The sequence below is a fragment of the Erythrolamprus reginae genome, chromosome 9 (assembly GCF_031021105.1).
Source record: "Erythrolamprus reginae isolate rEryReg1 chromosome 9, rEryReg1.hap1, whole genome shotgun sequence".
NCBI lineage: Eukaryota > Metazoa > Chordata > Lepidosauria > Squamata > Dipsadidae > Erythrolamprus > Erythrolamprus reginae.
The window spans coordinates 30719261-30735368 of NC_091958.1; the positions used below are offsets into that span (position 1 = coordinate 30719261).

The 16108-nt window shown below is 44.0% G+C and overlaps 1 protein-coding gene across 4 annotated transcripts; it reads right to left on the bottom strand.

Moving 5' to 3' along the window:
- Nucleotides 1-1236: 1236 nt before the first annotated feature.
- Nucleotides 1237-15277, bottom strand: ARL2BP (ARF like GTPase 2 binding protein). Of its 4 annotated transcripts, none has more exons than XM_070760755.1 (7): nucleotides 15154-15277; nucleotides 11935-11986; nucleotides 10803-10864; nucleotides 8127-8233; nucleotides 6960-7045; nucleotides 2312-2408; nucleotides 1237-1712 (listed from the first exon to the last, which is right to left on the bottom strand). In XM_070760755.1, the coding sequence occupies exons 2-7, from the start codon at nucleotides 11970-11972 to the stop codon at nucleotides 1614-1616; spliced, it is 489 nt and encodes a 162-aa protein (XP_070616856.1). In that variant the 5' UTR covers nucleotides 11973-11986; nucleotides 15154-15277; the 3' UTR covers nucleotides 1237-1613. The 4 variants fall into 4 exon arrangements, with proteins under 4 accessions (XP_070616856.1, XP_070616854.1, XP_070616855.1 ...); XM_070760753.1 differs by having other exon boundaries at nucleotides 14695-15277; XM_070760754.1 differs by lacking the exon at nucleotides 15154-15277 and adding an exon at nucleotides 15017-15103.
- Between the last annotated feature and the right edge of the window lie 831 nt (nucleotides 15278-16108).

Below are 16108 nucleotides of genomic sequence, written 5' to 3' on the forward strand. Positions count from 1 at the left end.
AAGTATTAAACCAGGAGTCTCCAACCTTGGCAACTTTAAGCCTGGTGGACCTCAAGCTGGCTGGGGAATTCTGGGAGTTGAAGTCTACCAGGCTTAAAGTTGCCACGCCCTGATCTAATATACCTGAAATGCCATACAAACAAACGTTTCCTTATTGTTCTCCTCGATGCCCAAACCTAGTGCCTTCACGATTAAATTGGCAATTATGGCAAAATGAGAAAAGAGAAATTCTGGATAGGATCCTCCAGTGTTATCCTTGTTATCGATGGAAAGACTGGGCTTTTGGGGGAAAAAATCAAACAGTGCTAAGGTAAATACTTATTGATATTTCCAGCCTGCTTTAGGCTTGTTTGATAATGCACCACCTGCACAATTCAATCATGGCAATGTGCAGTACCTCTACATGCTGTGAGTAGGAACCTGAAAGAAGGGGTACTCTTGGCTGAAAAGTTAGAATAAGTTATTTTTTGTAAAGCAGAAGGTGCCTCAAGACAAAGAACTTGAAAATGCTCCTGGAGACCAACGTCCCAATGTAGAGAGCATTACAGAAAGGAAATTTACGAGGGAAACAACTGCAACAACTGTAATTATTGGAATTGCAATTGTAATTAGAGACACAATGTTCTCTTTACTCTCTCCAGTCCTAAAACGTTGTGTACAAGGGGGAAGGGGGTTTCCCTGATTCTGTACTGAAGATCTTCCCTCCTCAAGGGGCACCTAGAAAACGTCTTCCAGTCGCAGGTGAATATACTCAGACCAAGTGAGAGCATAAAGCACAGCTGCCTACTGACCAGGGCTGGTCCTCCTGTTTAATGGCACTCTGCTCCATTCCTCCCAGCAGGTGGAAGAGAAACCTAGGCAGGGGTCGAAGGGAAGGTGGGTGAGGAGCTGGCTGCGAGTGGACAATTCACACCACTGGCACTTGATTTGGCTCAATATGGAGGGTGGCAAGACGTTGTCCTAATAGCTAGATTCCTTGTAGGACATGGCTATATCCTTACATTACGAGCTACAGATCATAGCATGGACACTGCATGGTAGTTTTCCTAGAAAAGATGGAATGTACATTTCAAAAATATCATGACCTGTGAGATAAAAAGGGTGAAAGCCCTCAAAGTGAAGAGAAAAAGTCCATTGACAGGAGGAGTTCACCATCCGTAGAGAACATTTTCATGCTACAGATACAACCCCCCCCTCATTTGCATCAAACACTGAAAGAAAGTACTCAAATGCGTATTACCTGTTAAGTCAACATGTTTCATTCACAGCTACACACAAAGACAATTTGCCAGAGGTCCTGTGGTTGTGAAACTCGGGGGTGGGTGTATAGAAATGGTCCCCTCACACCCGACACTACTTTTCCATGACCATTGTCTCATAAAAAAAAAGGGGGAGGGGGAGCTTAGAATGTCCTCAGAGAAATGATTGCACCTTGATCTCCACAATGTAAAATCCGGTTGGGTGGGAACTGCAAGAGTCAGTCCTCTGATGGAGAGATGGTGGTGGTGGTGGTGGAACCGTCCATCCAAGGAGCCAAAGAGAAGATCAGGCTGGCTGAGTTCCCTCATTCCTCTCTTTCATATAGGGCAATGGGCCTTCTCTGGAGCCAAGCACTAATGCCACAGGCTGTTCTGGGGGGATGACCTGGAGGGCTTGCTTAAAGAAGTGACCACCAACCCAGCACTAAGGTCCAGGCCTCGTCCTTCTTTCTCCTAGAGCGAGACACAAAAAACACACGCGTCAGTTCGGGGGGCATTTGTAAAGAAGCCAGCAGAGGAAAAAAAGAAAGCAATTTACAAATATTGGACTTTTATTTTCTCCCAAGCTCCGCAGTGTGGAGCTTTGGCTGCTCCTGGGTTGCGCCAGGCCTGCGTGCAGGCAGCAATCAAAAATTAGCTTTGAGCTCTAAGCACATAACACTTATAAACAACTTAAAACCCACCTCTGCCACCAGGCATGGGGGAATTGAGATCCTCTTTCCCCCTAGGCCTTTACAATTCTATGCATGGTATGTATGTATGTATGTTTAGTTTTTATATTAATTGATTTTTAATCATCAATACCAAATTACTATTGTACACTGTTTTATTGTCGCTGTTAGCCGCCCCGAGTCTCTGGAGAGGGGCGGCATACAAATCCAATAAATAAATAAATAAATAAATAAGCGAGCTTCCTACAATCTCCTCCGCTATCCTTACTATTCTCTCTGAGCACTTCTCTTCTCGTGACCCCAGAGAACCACTGTTAATGGGAAGACTGGAGCCCAGGTCAGCACTGCCCCCGCCCCCAAGCTCAGTTTCCAAATACTTACAGCTCTGTAATCCAGGAACATCTCTTTAAATGCCAGAAAGTCAGTGAATGTGAGAAGCATATCAAAAATGTCTCCGGCTATTTCATCCTTGTGCTGCCTGCAAGGGAAATACTGGGATAGGTGATTAATGTGGGAAAAATATTTGAGACTGTAAAGCATGACAAAATCTGTTCTACAGAAGTGAGGAGGAAAACACTACAGGTAATCCTTGCTTAACGGCCACAGTTGGGACTGGTACCTTGATTGAGGAGTGCCACAGTCGTTAAGTGAAACATCACGTGGCCATAACTTGCGGTTTCACTGCCAGCTTCTCCACTTGCGCTGCTCGTCGGAAGCCAGCGGTGAAACTGCAAATGGTGAGCATTGCTAAATGGAATTCTTACTTAAAGATTCTGTCTGGAGATTGTTCTATCATTTTCCCCGTTCGATGCCAAGCAATCCTGACTTGTGAAATTTAAAAAACTGACTGCTTTGGCTTTTTCCTTAATGCAGCTCTTGCTCGTGGGAAATTCTCTGATGTCGTAGGAGGTAGACAAGCATCCGTGGGCAGGCAATCCCGTGGTCCATATGGGGTTTAGGAAATGTAATCCCCTAGTTAAAAGGAAAGAATTAAGCCCCTGGCCTCCTGGCCGGCACCACCTGCTAAGGGTCTTGTCTGGGGAACCTTTTAAGAAATGAATTGAGCATCTCCAGCTGCTGCAAATTCTCCCCATTCACCCACTGATTTGCAGCTTCTTCTTTCCAAAATGCCTCTACCATTTATTTATATTTTTTTTGCTATTATTTCTGGAAAGTAACTACAGGATGAAGTTCATGGGGAGAACTTCAAACCCCTTCCGGCTTTGTGGACTGGAGGGGGGGGACATGAATGGCAAGGAAATATTGCACGCGCAGCTCCATCTGCACAAGTAATGTGCACGTGTGATGGCCGCTTGTTAGTACTATGTACATAACTAGTTAGGTTTGGAAATATATAAAATAGACCAACGATGTATACTTACATGTATTAGAACACTATTGCTTTAACAACTATTTTACAGATTGCCACAAGAGGGAGCCAGAAGCGTGACTCACTCTCTCGGCTACTCTCTCTGCTATTTCTGTTTTGTCTTTGTGACTATACTGTAGAAAGAACTATGTGTTCAAATAATGGTTTATGTATTTGTAAGCTGGACAAATAAGCTTATAGCATTGTATATTTATTGAGAGTTACTGACTGATTTAACTGTGTATGACTAGGACTGTTCTTGACTAAGATATTTGCAAAAGTAAATAATATTTTATATACTTAATGTACAGTATCTGGATTGTATTACTGAATTATTACTCGTATTTCTGACCTATCAGGTGGATATCTGCTAGACCTCCAAGTTTCCTCTGTGTACAGGTATCTTTGACCACTCAGAGATAACTCTGCACACTCATTAACACCGCTCACACAAATGGGAGTATGCAATGCATGCACCTACCTGGTAAAAGTGGGGGTGTGAATGCTCACGCTCGTCCATTTCTGTGGCCCGGTTGCAAACACCACACAGACTAGTTATCCCCGGCCCAACGGTTGGGGCGCAAAAAGACGAGAGATTCTAATACAGAAAGCCCTTGGCTTATGGCCATGACCGAGCCCAAAACATCCACTGCTAAGCGGGATAACGCCTATTTTGCATCAGTCTTCACACAAAAAGGAACCACCAACCAACCTGCAACTCAACTGCAACAAACAGTCCTAGAACTGAACTCAACATAAATAAAAACACAATAAGGGACCACTTGTGGGAGCTCAACGAGTACAAATCGCCAGGACCAGAAGGACTTCACCCCAGAGTCCTAAAAGAACTGGCAGACACCATCGCGGAACCACTTCTCCTCATCTACCAAAAATCCTGGATCACTGGAGACCTACCGGAAGACTGGAAACAAGCTGATGTAGTCCCCATTCACAAAAAAGGCAAAAAGACTGACCCAGGCAACTACAGACCAATCAGTCTGACTTCTATAACTGGAAAAATACTGGAGAAAATAATCAAAAATAACTTTGCCACTACCTAGAAACAAACAAGATTATATCCAACAGCCAACATGGGTTTGTCAGAAACAAATAATGCCAAACCAATCTCATATCATTTTTCAACACCATAACCAATTCAGTAGACCAACACAGTTGACCTCATATACTTGGACTTCAGCAAAGCTTTTGATAAAGTAGATCACAATCTCCTAATCCACAAATTAGGGAAAAAAGTGGTAGACTTCAACACATGCAGATGGAAAAACAGTTGGCTGCCCAACCGCACCCAATGAGTTGTCCTCAATGGCTCCAAATCCACATGGAAGAAGGTGGGCAGTGGGGTACCAGAAGGTTCTGTCCTGGGCCCGGTGCTCTTCAACATTTTCATCAACGACCTTGACGAGGGAATAGAAGTGAAACTAATCAAATTTGCAGACGACATCAAGCTGGTGGAGATAGCCAACACCCTAGAGTACAGGCTCAAAATACAGAAAGACCTAGATAGATTATCACTCTGGGCCCATACTAACAAAATGCTGTTCAACGTCGAGAAGAGCAAAGACCTAAGTAAAAAAAAACAAACCTAGACACACATACAGTCTGGGAGGAACCCCACTTAGCAGTAGTGACTGTGAAAGAGATCAAGGAATCTTGGTCAATAATCAACTAAACACAAGCCAGCAATGTGCTGCTGCAGCTAAAAAAGCCAACACAATCCTAAGCTGCATCAACAGGGGAATACACTCCAAGACGAGGGAGATATTAATACCACTCTATAACGCCCTGGTCAGACCACATCTGGAGTACTGCATTCAGTTCTGGTCACACTTCAAAAGAGACATTGAAACTCTGGAGAAGGTGCAGAAAAGTGCAACCAAAATGATTAGGGGACTTGAAACCAAGACTTATGAAGAGAGATTGCTGGAACTGGGCATGGATAGCCTTGAATAAAAGGAGGGCCAGGGGGGACATGATAGCAGTCTACAGGTACTTGAGGGGTGCCACAGAGAGGAGGGGGTCACGCTGTTTTCCAGGGCACCAGAGGGCCAGAAGAGGAACAACAGTTGGAAGGTGACCAAGGAGAGATTCAACTAGAAATAAGGAAGAATTTCCTGACGGTCAGAACGATAGACTAGTGCAACGACCTGCCAGCGGAGGTTGTGAACTCCCTAACTCTGGACATTTTCAAGAGGAGATTGGACTGTCACTTGGCTGGGGTGCTGTATGATTTCCTGCCTAAGTGGGGGTTGGACTTGATGACCTGCACGATCCCTTTCAACTTTAATTAATTAATTAATTAATTAATTAATTAAATGTTTGTTAAGTGAGTTTTGTCCCATTTTGCAACAGCTTGCCAAAGCTGTTAAGTGAATCTGGTTCCCAAATTGACATTGCTTGTCAGAGGGTGCAAAAGGGGATCACATGACCCTGGGACACGGCAATCCTTATTCGTACATGCTAGTTCCTTTGTGCCTGAATTTTGATCATGTGACATGAGGATGTTGCAATGGTTGTAAAGTGTGAAGAACAGTCATAAGTCACTTTCCCCCCCTGCCGTCGTGATTTCTGAATAGTCATTAAGCAAACCACTGTAAATTGAGAACTACCTCTAATCCATTTGTCCCTGTTGTCTATAATACATGCCAGGGTTTGTCTTACTATTATTTCACTGGGCCCCAATATGCAGAAAATATAAATTAAAGTACCGTATTTTTCGGATTATAAGACACACGGGCGTATAGGATCCACCATAATTTCAAAGAGGTGAGTAAGGTTTTGTTCTCTCCAGCCCCCAGGAGCACTTGGGGACAGTCTTCTATGTTTCTATGACCTCCAAAACCATCTGCGGGCCCTTTTTTTTGTTGCAAAAAATGGTGTGTGCAGAGGGTTTGAGAGGCCTGCAGAGTGCTCCTGGGGGCTGGGGGGAACAAAAGCGCCGTTTTTGCAAAAATGGAAGATGGGGCAGGGTTTCAGGAGGCCAAAAATGGCTGCATTTACTGTATAAAACGCACCAACATTTCCACCCTCTTTTTTGGAGGGTGGGGTGGGGGGAAGAGAAGGTGCATCTTATACTCCGAAAAATACAGCATTTACCTGGTGGCATCCCAAGAGTACACCAAGGTCCCAGTGCTATGAAACCCAGTGGCAGCTGCTTACTTGCCCAAGATTCAAAAGGGGAGAGGAAAAATTACAGGGAGTCCTTGACTTACAACAGTTCGCTTAGTGACTGTTTAAAGTCACAACGGCATGGGGAAAAAGTTACATTTCACACTCAGGACTGTTGCTGCACCTCCCACAGTCATATGATTTGCATTGGGATCCTTGACAAGCGTCTCACATTTGTGACAGTTGCAGTGTCCTGGGGTCATGTGCAATCACCTTTATGTGGCATCCTGGCAACGTCAATGGGGAAACCAGACTCCACTTGACAAATGGCAGTGATTCACTTAACAAATGTGGCAAGAGACGTCGCAAAACAGGGCAAAATTCACTTAACAATTTTCTCATCATAAATTTGGGGCTCAATTGTGTTTGTACGTTGAGGACAACCTAAACAGAATAAACCCAGAGGAAAAACATCAGAACAGAAAGAACTCAACCAATGTTAAAGACAGAAAACAAGAGCGAAAGCTGACTTACTGTAAAGACAAGGTGAAGGAGGACATGTTGAAACCAGGAATCCTGTCCAGGAGTTTTGCTTCAATGTATTTTTCCACCAAGCAGATCTAAAACGAGAAAATTTTTATTTGCTGCTCCTGGCGTACATGTGGCGTTGGCAGCCGTAAACCAGGTGAAAATAATTAAAACATTAGGGGCACGAGTTACCTGTCTGTTATTTATTTATTTATTTATTTATTTATTTATTTGATTTGATTTGATTTGATTTGTATGCCGCCCCTCTCCGTAGACTCGGGGCATATGTATTGTGAATAGATACACTCAGCGAAAGGCTAAGAGGGAGGAAAGGAAGGGGAGAAGAGGGGAGTAAGGAAGTGGGAGGGGAAGAGAGATAGAAGGAGGGGAGAGATATAATATAAAGGAGGGAAACAGATAAGTAATTTAATATACACAAGGTGCAAATTAAGACAATGATCCACGTACTGCTAAATAGAAATGTATAACTGTGTATTTTGTTAAGAATTAAGGTACATGTATCAATGTGTTTTGGAGAAAAACAATAAAAATTCTATTAAAAAAACAATTAACCCGACAGGTTACCATTCAGAAGCTAAAGGTATCCTCGGGGATAATTCAGAGTGCAGACTTCTGATTTACAGGATCTCTTATAGCTGAATTTTAATGGATCTGTGGCAAAAATAAATCTTCCGCTTGTTGAATTTGCTATTGAAGCTACAGTTGTCCGATAATAGGATGCTATGTTTAATGCACTTTCCCCACCCCAACGGCTCAGCAATTAAGAACATATAAGGGTGGTAAAATGTACAAGCAGGTGTAGTAAATGCCAATGGAGCGGGAAGTAAATTAAAGTCAAGTCCAGGTCAGCTCCTTGATATCTAATGACAACCTAAACCAGGGGTGTCAAACTCAAGGCTCGGGGGCCAGACCCGGCCTACGGGGTGCTATAGATCTGGCCCACCCTGGAAACAGCAAAGAACCAGCCCCCGGTGCCTCTGCTGGTGAAACTGGAGGCCAAGAGGGGTAGCCTTCCCAAGCTCCATTTTCACTGGCAGAGAGTTGCAGGAGGTCTTTGCAGCTGAAAATGGAGCTGGGGAGCCTGTTTTCGCTGGCAGAGCACAGGTGGACAGATCTTATCTGCACGAACAAAAAAGACCACCACAAACTTACATATTCATTGAAGATAGGTGTGTAGACCAGTTTATTCTCCTCTGTGTCATCGAACTCTCGGTAGTATTTATCCATGAAGTTTCTTTGGATTAGCTGGAAGTCATTGTCTGAAATTGCAAAACAGATGCTCAATAGGGCGGCTATTTAGCTGAAAGACAGGGAATCCATTCTTTTGGGTCTGCTACACCCAACTTGCAATCCAGCACATTGTGCTCCGGGTCAAGCATGACAGCAGCACAGCTGCAACTTGTGTGGGGGGGGGGAGGGGGGGGGAGAGGAGCACCATCTACTCAACCACTTCCACTAGTTAGGAAGGCTCTTGTAGGACCGGAGCTCTCGGAAGCAAATTGCCTAAAAGTCTTTTGGAAGTCTCCTTGAAGAAGGGACATCAATTCCCTAGAGAATTTGACAGGCCTGCAAGAGTGTTTCCTTTATCAGGATTAACATGAAGCTGACATTAAGCAGACTGTCTGATCATTCCAAATGCTCGCCTGATCATGGAACCCCATTCATCCAAGTATGAGGCGCGCCGTTTTCCCACCTAAAAGAGGCTGAAAATTTGGGTGCTTATACTCTGAATAAAGCTTTTTTGAAGCTTTTTTTGCAAGCCCTAACGAGGCTCTAACAACGTTCCTGGTTCTTGCTAGCTTGCAGGCTTTTTGATTGCTACTCTCTCTGAAGGTTTTTTGCCCAGCCGTCAGTCTTTGCAGGATTTTTTTCATTGCTGCTTGTTTGGAATAAGGTTTTTATAAGCCCTAAGCAGGGGATAAAATAATGTCCTGAAGCTGACTATGGTAAAGATGCTACCCAGATAAATACCTGGCAGGCAGATTTTCCCTCCTCCTATTTTCCTTCCCCAAAACCTAGCTGCATCTTATACTCCAAAAAATATGGTCGTTTGAAAAGCCCTGTTCCACATGTGTGCAACGACAAAACACAGATCAATCCATCTAACAGACATTAAAACGAGTGACACTGAGGATGCGTTTAAAATCTTCCATGAACTTGGAACTAATAGATTTAACCAGCCACCTAGCAGTGATCAGGACTCCGCTTCAAGTGTCTTCCTCAGGTGAAGATCAGTGCCTGAAGATGACAAAAATCTCTGGAGATAATCTCCTCACTCTGACCAAAAGTGATGGACTCTGCAGAAGCTTCTGACCTCTGCTGGGGCAGAAGCAATATTTATAAACCAGGAGGTCATCCAAAACAGATGGCTGCCCTACTCAGCAGGCTCTAGCCTCCCGCCATCTATCCTCAGAAGGAGCTGAGGGCAGAGGAGTCAAAAGAGAGGCCCAGAAACGTTACCCTCGGGAATTTGGGGTTACTCAAGGGCAGAGATTCGAAGAGACATCAGGCCTTATCAAGAGCTAGTCATGCTCAGGTTAGGGCAGTGCTTCTCAATTAATAATAATAATAATAATAATAATAATAATAATAATAATAATAATAATAAAAAGATTTGTATTCCACCCCTCTCCGGAGACTTGGAGCAGCTCACAACAATAACAACAGTGTAACAAATCCAATATATTTAAAAGACATCTAAAAACCCATTATTAAAACCATGCAACACAATCATACCATACATAAACAATATACGCCCAGCGGTATCTCAATTTCCCCATGCCTGACAACATAGGTGGGTCTTCAGTAGCTTACGAAAGGCAAGGAGGGTGGGGGCGGTTCTGATCTCCAGGGGGAGTTGATTCCAGAGGGCCGGGGCCACCAAAGAAGGCTCTTCCCCTGGCGCCCTCCAGACAATATTGTTTAGTCAACGGGACCTGGAGAAGGGCAACTCTGTGGGACCTTATCGGCCACTGGGATTCGTTCAGAATTATTTTGTTACACCCCCCCCAGGAAGAAGTAAATATATCAGCCCCCCCCAACTTTCCACCTGACCTGCCACCCCCAAATTGCACCCCACCACAAGACGCATGTCCTATCTACAACTGGGTAGTAGCAGGGCGGGCGGGGTGTGAGTCCTACCTGACACTTATACCAGTACCTCCGTTGCCTTCCTTGGCGTTGTGTCCAAGGCAGCCCGTTCTAGAAGAAAAGGTCTCGTAACTATGAGAAGTTCGATAACTTGCAAGACGTTTTCTTTTAGAACGGGCTGCCCTGGACACAACGACAAGGGACGCAACGGAGGTACCAGTACACGTGTCAGGTAGGATACACATCCTATACCCTGTCCCCCCCCCCCCCCCCAAGGAGCCCATCCTCCAGGGTCATACGAACCCCCACCCCCACGGCATTGCTCCGTACCCCATTATTTGTAAAACATTGGTTTAGGGCAAGGCAAATCTGAGGCAGAAAATAGCCTGGCTTGGCGTACCTGCTGCAGCAACATAGCTCAAGCATGATAATGGCTTGGCACAAGAAGCGTACCGATGTTTGACTTGGCACTACATTTATGACTGAGATTAGGAAAATATATATTGCTCAAAAAATTAAAGGGAACACTCAAATAACACATTCTAGATCTGAATGAATGAAATATTCTCATTGAATACTTGGAGTTATATTCTGTTGTTTAAGTATTCCCTTTATTTTTTTGAGCAGTGTACGTTATATATTTTAGGCCTATCAATCAAATACAAGCTGATCTTTGTGAGGCTGGAGTATCAATGGAGGCCTTTGGGGGGCAGTATTGACTATTAAAGCAGAACTCACCCATTACAATATCTTCCAAATATCCCACAATAGCATCAAACTCAGCATCCGAAGGCGATGAGCTGAAAGAGAGAGCAATTTTGATTTCAGTAACCAGGGGAGGCGAAATGCACCCTATGTAAAATGGGCTGTCACTGAATTAAGAATTACATTAATTAATCCAGATTTCTGTTCAAAGCCTATTATAGGTCTAACATTTTGTAGTCTTTCAAGGATTTTTTAAATTCATATTTGGCAGGAATTGAAGGTCATAGAATTACAGGATTGGAAGGGACCTGGGAGGTCTTCCAGTCTGACCATTTCAGACAAATGGCAGTCCAATCCTGTCTTAAAAACCTCCAGTGATGGGAGCACCCACAACTTCTGGAGAATAATTATTCTCACTCTCAAGAAATCTCTCCCTATGACTAGGTTGGCTCTTTCTTTAATAATCTCCTTCCTGTTACTCCTTGTTAGGCCATCTGGGGTCTCAGACAGGAAGCTAATCCTCTCTGGCCCCAGGCACTCGCAGCGAATGGTGGGGAAGGAGGCGTTAGGGGGCTGTTCGAAGCTTCCGCCCACTTGCAGAGGAGGCTCCTCCTTCTCCAACAGCAGGTTCGCCAGGCCACTCATGGCTACCGCGGCACCCTCCGAGAACAACAGAAACCCATGAGGCCACCCTGCCGCCTTCTCTGATGGACTCGGCGCAGCATGCAACTGGGAAAACCCTCTCCGTCCGGAGGAATCAATCGAGAAGGAACATGCATGTCTCCCGGGTCACATGCGCCCCCCTGGCATCGCTCCACAAACACACACGGGGCCCGCACCCTACTACTTGAGAAGCACTGGGTCAGACATACTCGGCTCCCTCAATTATTCATCATATGATTTTTGTAGTGAAAATATCATGGGAAACCTTCTGTTTCATTTACATCCCAAAATTTGCTGCAGTTGGTTCCGAGGCTCCACCTTCCCTCTTGCACCTTTTTAACCACTCCCCCCCCCCAAAAAAGGGACTAGAATTTTCATCCTCTCTTTCTTTCATCCTCCCCAGCGCTATAAGGCTGAATTGCCACTCCCAATCCTCCAGCCTGTTGGTTTCCTTATATTTCTAATGAAATTGCATCTCTTCCAGAAGTAGAAATAGACTTACATGGATACACCAAAATTTTCTTCTTCTAAAGTCTCCATTCTTGCTTTGCCACCTGTGTTTATGAAGGAAAGATTTGAACACGGGTGACTCATTTTCAGAACCCCGTGCACACCCCCAGACAACCCCCCCATAGGAATGTTTCCCCTGTGAGCGGACTTAAATTCCCAAGGTTTGGATCCTTCGTAACAGCCAGTTGGTGATGCCCGTTCTCAATGAAAATAGCTTGCTATTCTTTCATCAGGAAGCTTTTCACCTTAATTGTTCATCATAGAGGATTTTTAATAGTTAACAGTAAAAGGAGAGTAGGTTGGTGCTGGTCAAAGGTATCGATCAAAGAAAGGCATAGATGCAGGGGTGGGCTGCTAGCCGGAACCTTAAATTGGGCTCGTGAGCATGATTTTGCTTCTGTACCTGTGGAGATAGCAAAATCGCACACGGAGCAGCAGGTGCGACTGTGTTTCGGTGAGGTTTTTTTGCTTCTGCGCACGCCAAAACACAGGCGCTCTTTGTGTACGATTTTGCTACCTCCACAGGTGCAGAAGTAAAATCGCGCTGGCCCCGAAGCACTCAGAAGCCATGGCGCCCAATTTAGCGTTCCGGCTGGAGCCTACCCCAGCATAGATGCTTTTGATGATACTAAGAAAAGGCCTACAATTGGCCACCTTAAATTCTTAACTCTAGGGAGTTAACAGTCAATACACAAGAGGAAAACAATTCAATAAAACCCACCTAAACTAAACCAAACACATAATTAAAAAGCAATCCTTCAGAACAGGAATCAGCATTCAAGATATATGATGTAAACTGCACCAAGCCTGTTAGACTTTCATCTAAGAACTGGGTGTACATAATGGAATCCAAACCTTATTAACTTTATTTAAGATAGCAGTGTTCACTTTGTGTGAAGATCTGACAGTTTTTAACATGGTTTTGCAACTCTTCAGCCAATTCTTGGATTTTTAAATGTCTATTTAAAAGATAGTTCAAAAGAATGAAAAAACTGCAGTCAAATTATTTTACTGCAGTCTTTCTACAAAATCCCCTGCTCTGTGGAATACTCTTTCTCCTGAAATCTGCCTGTTCCTGCAAGGGTTGGAGTAGAATTAGTCAGGAGCTCAATGTAGTTAAAGGTGAAGTATATTGCCTTTGGAATGCTGGGAGGTTTTGTTAAAGTTTTGATAGGGTTTTTTTTTTGTTTTTGTTATTCTGTGAGTTTCCCAGAGTAGAAAAATAAAAATAAAAATAGGGGCCTTCCAATAAGCAAAGTCAATGGGGATAACCAAATTCACTTAACAACTGAAGCAGAAAAGGTTGTAAAATCGGATGTGATAAACAACTGCATTACTCAGCTATGAAAGTTCTGATCTCAATTGTAGTCACAACAGAATAACAGAATCTGAAGTGATCTTGGAGGTCTCCTAACCCAATCCTCTGCTCTAGCAGGAGACCAGATACCATTTCAGACAAATCTCTTGGATTTCTTAAAAGCCTCCAGTAAATGGAACACCAACCTCTAGAGGCAAATTGGTCCACTAATTGCTTTCACTGCCAGGAAATTTCTCCTTAGTTCTAAGTTGCTTCTCTCCTTGGTTAGTTTCCACCCATTGTTTCTTGTTCTACCCTCAGGTGCTTTGGAGAATAGCTGGACTCCCTCTTGTTTGTAGTAGTCCTTTTCATTGAAATCAAATCAAATATTTCTGATTCATAATCAGAATAGAGTTGGAAGGGACCTTGGAGGTCTTCTAGTCCAGCCCCCTGCTCAAGCAGGAGACCCTATAGTATTTCAAACAGGTTTTGATTGGCTGTCCAATCTCTACAGAAAAAGCTTGAGCATAACTTCTGAAGGCAAGCTGCTCCACTGGTTAATTGTCCTCACTGTTAGGAAGTTTCTCCTCAATTCATTTTGCTTCTCTCCTTGATTAATTTCCATCCGTTACTTTTTGTTCTTCCCTCTGGGCCTCGGAAAATAAGTTGACCCTCTCCTCTTTGTAAAAGCATTAACAAATCATGTCAAGAACTCAGATCTGCCCATCTTATTTAATCTTACAGGATGTTAATTTTGCAGTTTTTTCCCCAAACACCATCACTCTGTTAAACAAATAATTCCCCCAATACTGTCAAACAGCACTATTACTAGTTTTTTCTCATCATTCCTATCACCCATCTCCTCCCACTCATGACTAGGATTGTAACTTGTTGCTTGTATCCTTAATATTTTTATTAATATTGTTTCCTGCTTGCTTATTTGAAGCATATGACAATCATTAAGTGTTGTACCTCATGATTCTTGACAAATGTATATTTTCTTTTAGGTGCACTGAGAGCATCTGCCCCAAAGAAAAATTCCTTGTTGTCCAATCACACTTGGCCAATAAAGAATTCTGTTGTTCTATTCTATTGCCACAGACATGGATGAGGGGGTGTTGTTGGACTGAGCAATGCAAGACTTCCAGAATTTATCAAATTTTATTTACCTGCCCATCTCATCAAAGGCAGCCTGCCACTAATGAGAGGGCATCCAAATTGACCTAAGCCAAAGAGATCCTTTGATCAATAATGATATTCTTTGTGGGCTTTCTATCAGCAGGAGGAGGAGAGACAAAAAAGAAATGTCAGGAACGGCATTAGGCTGGGTCGGATTTTGCAATGTTGCTCAATCTCTTCATCTAATGAAGTTAAAATTAAACAACTATTTCCTTTGAGCTCCGAGAGGTTTTGAAATGCTGCTAAATCAAAAGGAAAAATTCATCAATTAAATACCTAGGTTCTCCAGGCCTGGGGATGCTGCTAAATAGATGAATAAAATCCATAGAAATAAACCAGAAAAAGAAGTCCTCTAGGCCTTTCCAGCGCCGCTCCATGAGTCAATAAAGAAACGTAAGTGAAACAAGCGCTTTAGGCCTCGGGAAGCTTTGAAACGCGGTTAAATTAATAAAAATAAATGGAACAAATCAACCCTCCGGGCTTTTCGGGGGGGGGTGTCTTTGAAACGCTGCCTGGGAAATTGAAATATAATTTAATGTAGGCCGCCCAGAGATTGAAAACCGCCTTTCATTGAAGGGGGAGAGATCCGAGCACCTACCCCCCAATCAAAGGGCGCCCCTCTCTTCTCGGGAGATCGAGCCTCTCGCTCTGAGCGCAGACTACCTGCGGCCACACGCGTGGCGGAACGGCTGGCTCCCCCTCCCTCTTCCAAAAGCGGCCCACCACCACCACCACCTTCTCTGCCCGGTTCTCCGCGCTGGTTACCGGGATCAAAGCAGAACCCAAGGCCGCGGCAGCGACGCCGCCGTCCAGTCGGTTAAAAGGGCCGCGGCTTCCCGCCCCTCCACTCGCGTCGTCCGGGTAACGGCCGCTTCCGAGAACTCAGAGCGAGCCAATTGGCAGGAAGGGAGGGGGCAGGAAAGGGCGGGCCTCCTCTGGTTTCCAAGGGAAGGCCAATCAGATATAGAGGGGGCGTGGCTTTTCTCCTTTTGCAAAGGACGGGTGGGAATGGCTCTCCGCGTGGCCTGAAGACGCTTAAAATTACTGCGCATGCTCGCTTCGGCTTGTTTAAATTCTTGCAGCTTTATTTGGGGTCTGCTATGTGCCTCTTGGCATGGACGCCGCCTTAGTGCAATGGAAAGAAAGAATTAAAGCAGGACTCTCCAACCTTGGCCACTTGGAAGACTTGTGGACTTCAAATCCCAGAATACCTCATACAAAAGCTGGCTGAGGAATTCTGGGAGTTGAAGTCCACAAGTCTTCAAGTGGCCAAGGTTGGAGATTCCTGAGCAGAGGTATTCAAACTTGGCAACTTTAAGGTTTGTGGACTTTATTATTTATTTATTTATTATTATTTATTTATTTATTTTGTCCAATACACAATGAGGGTTTTAGTGGGTATATATCACTATACTCATAGTAAAATATATCTAAGAAATAATAGAAAAGAAGATATAGGAATAGAATATATCAATGAAAGAATAGAAGAAGAGATATAGGAATAGAGGAAAGGTATAGGAGATACAGTATAGGAGAGCAATAGGACAGGGGACGGAAGGCACTCTAGTGCACTTGTACTCGCCCCTTACTGACCTCTTAGGAATCTGGATAGGTCAACCGTAGATAATCTAAGGGTAAAGTGTTGGGGCTTTGGGGATGGCACTATGGAGTCCGGTAATGAGTTCCACGC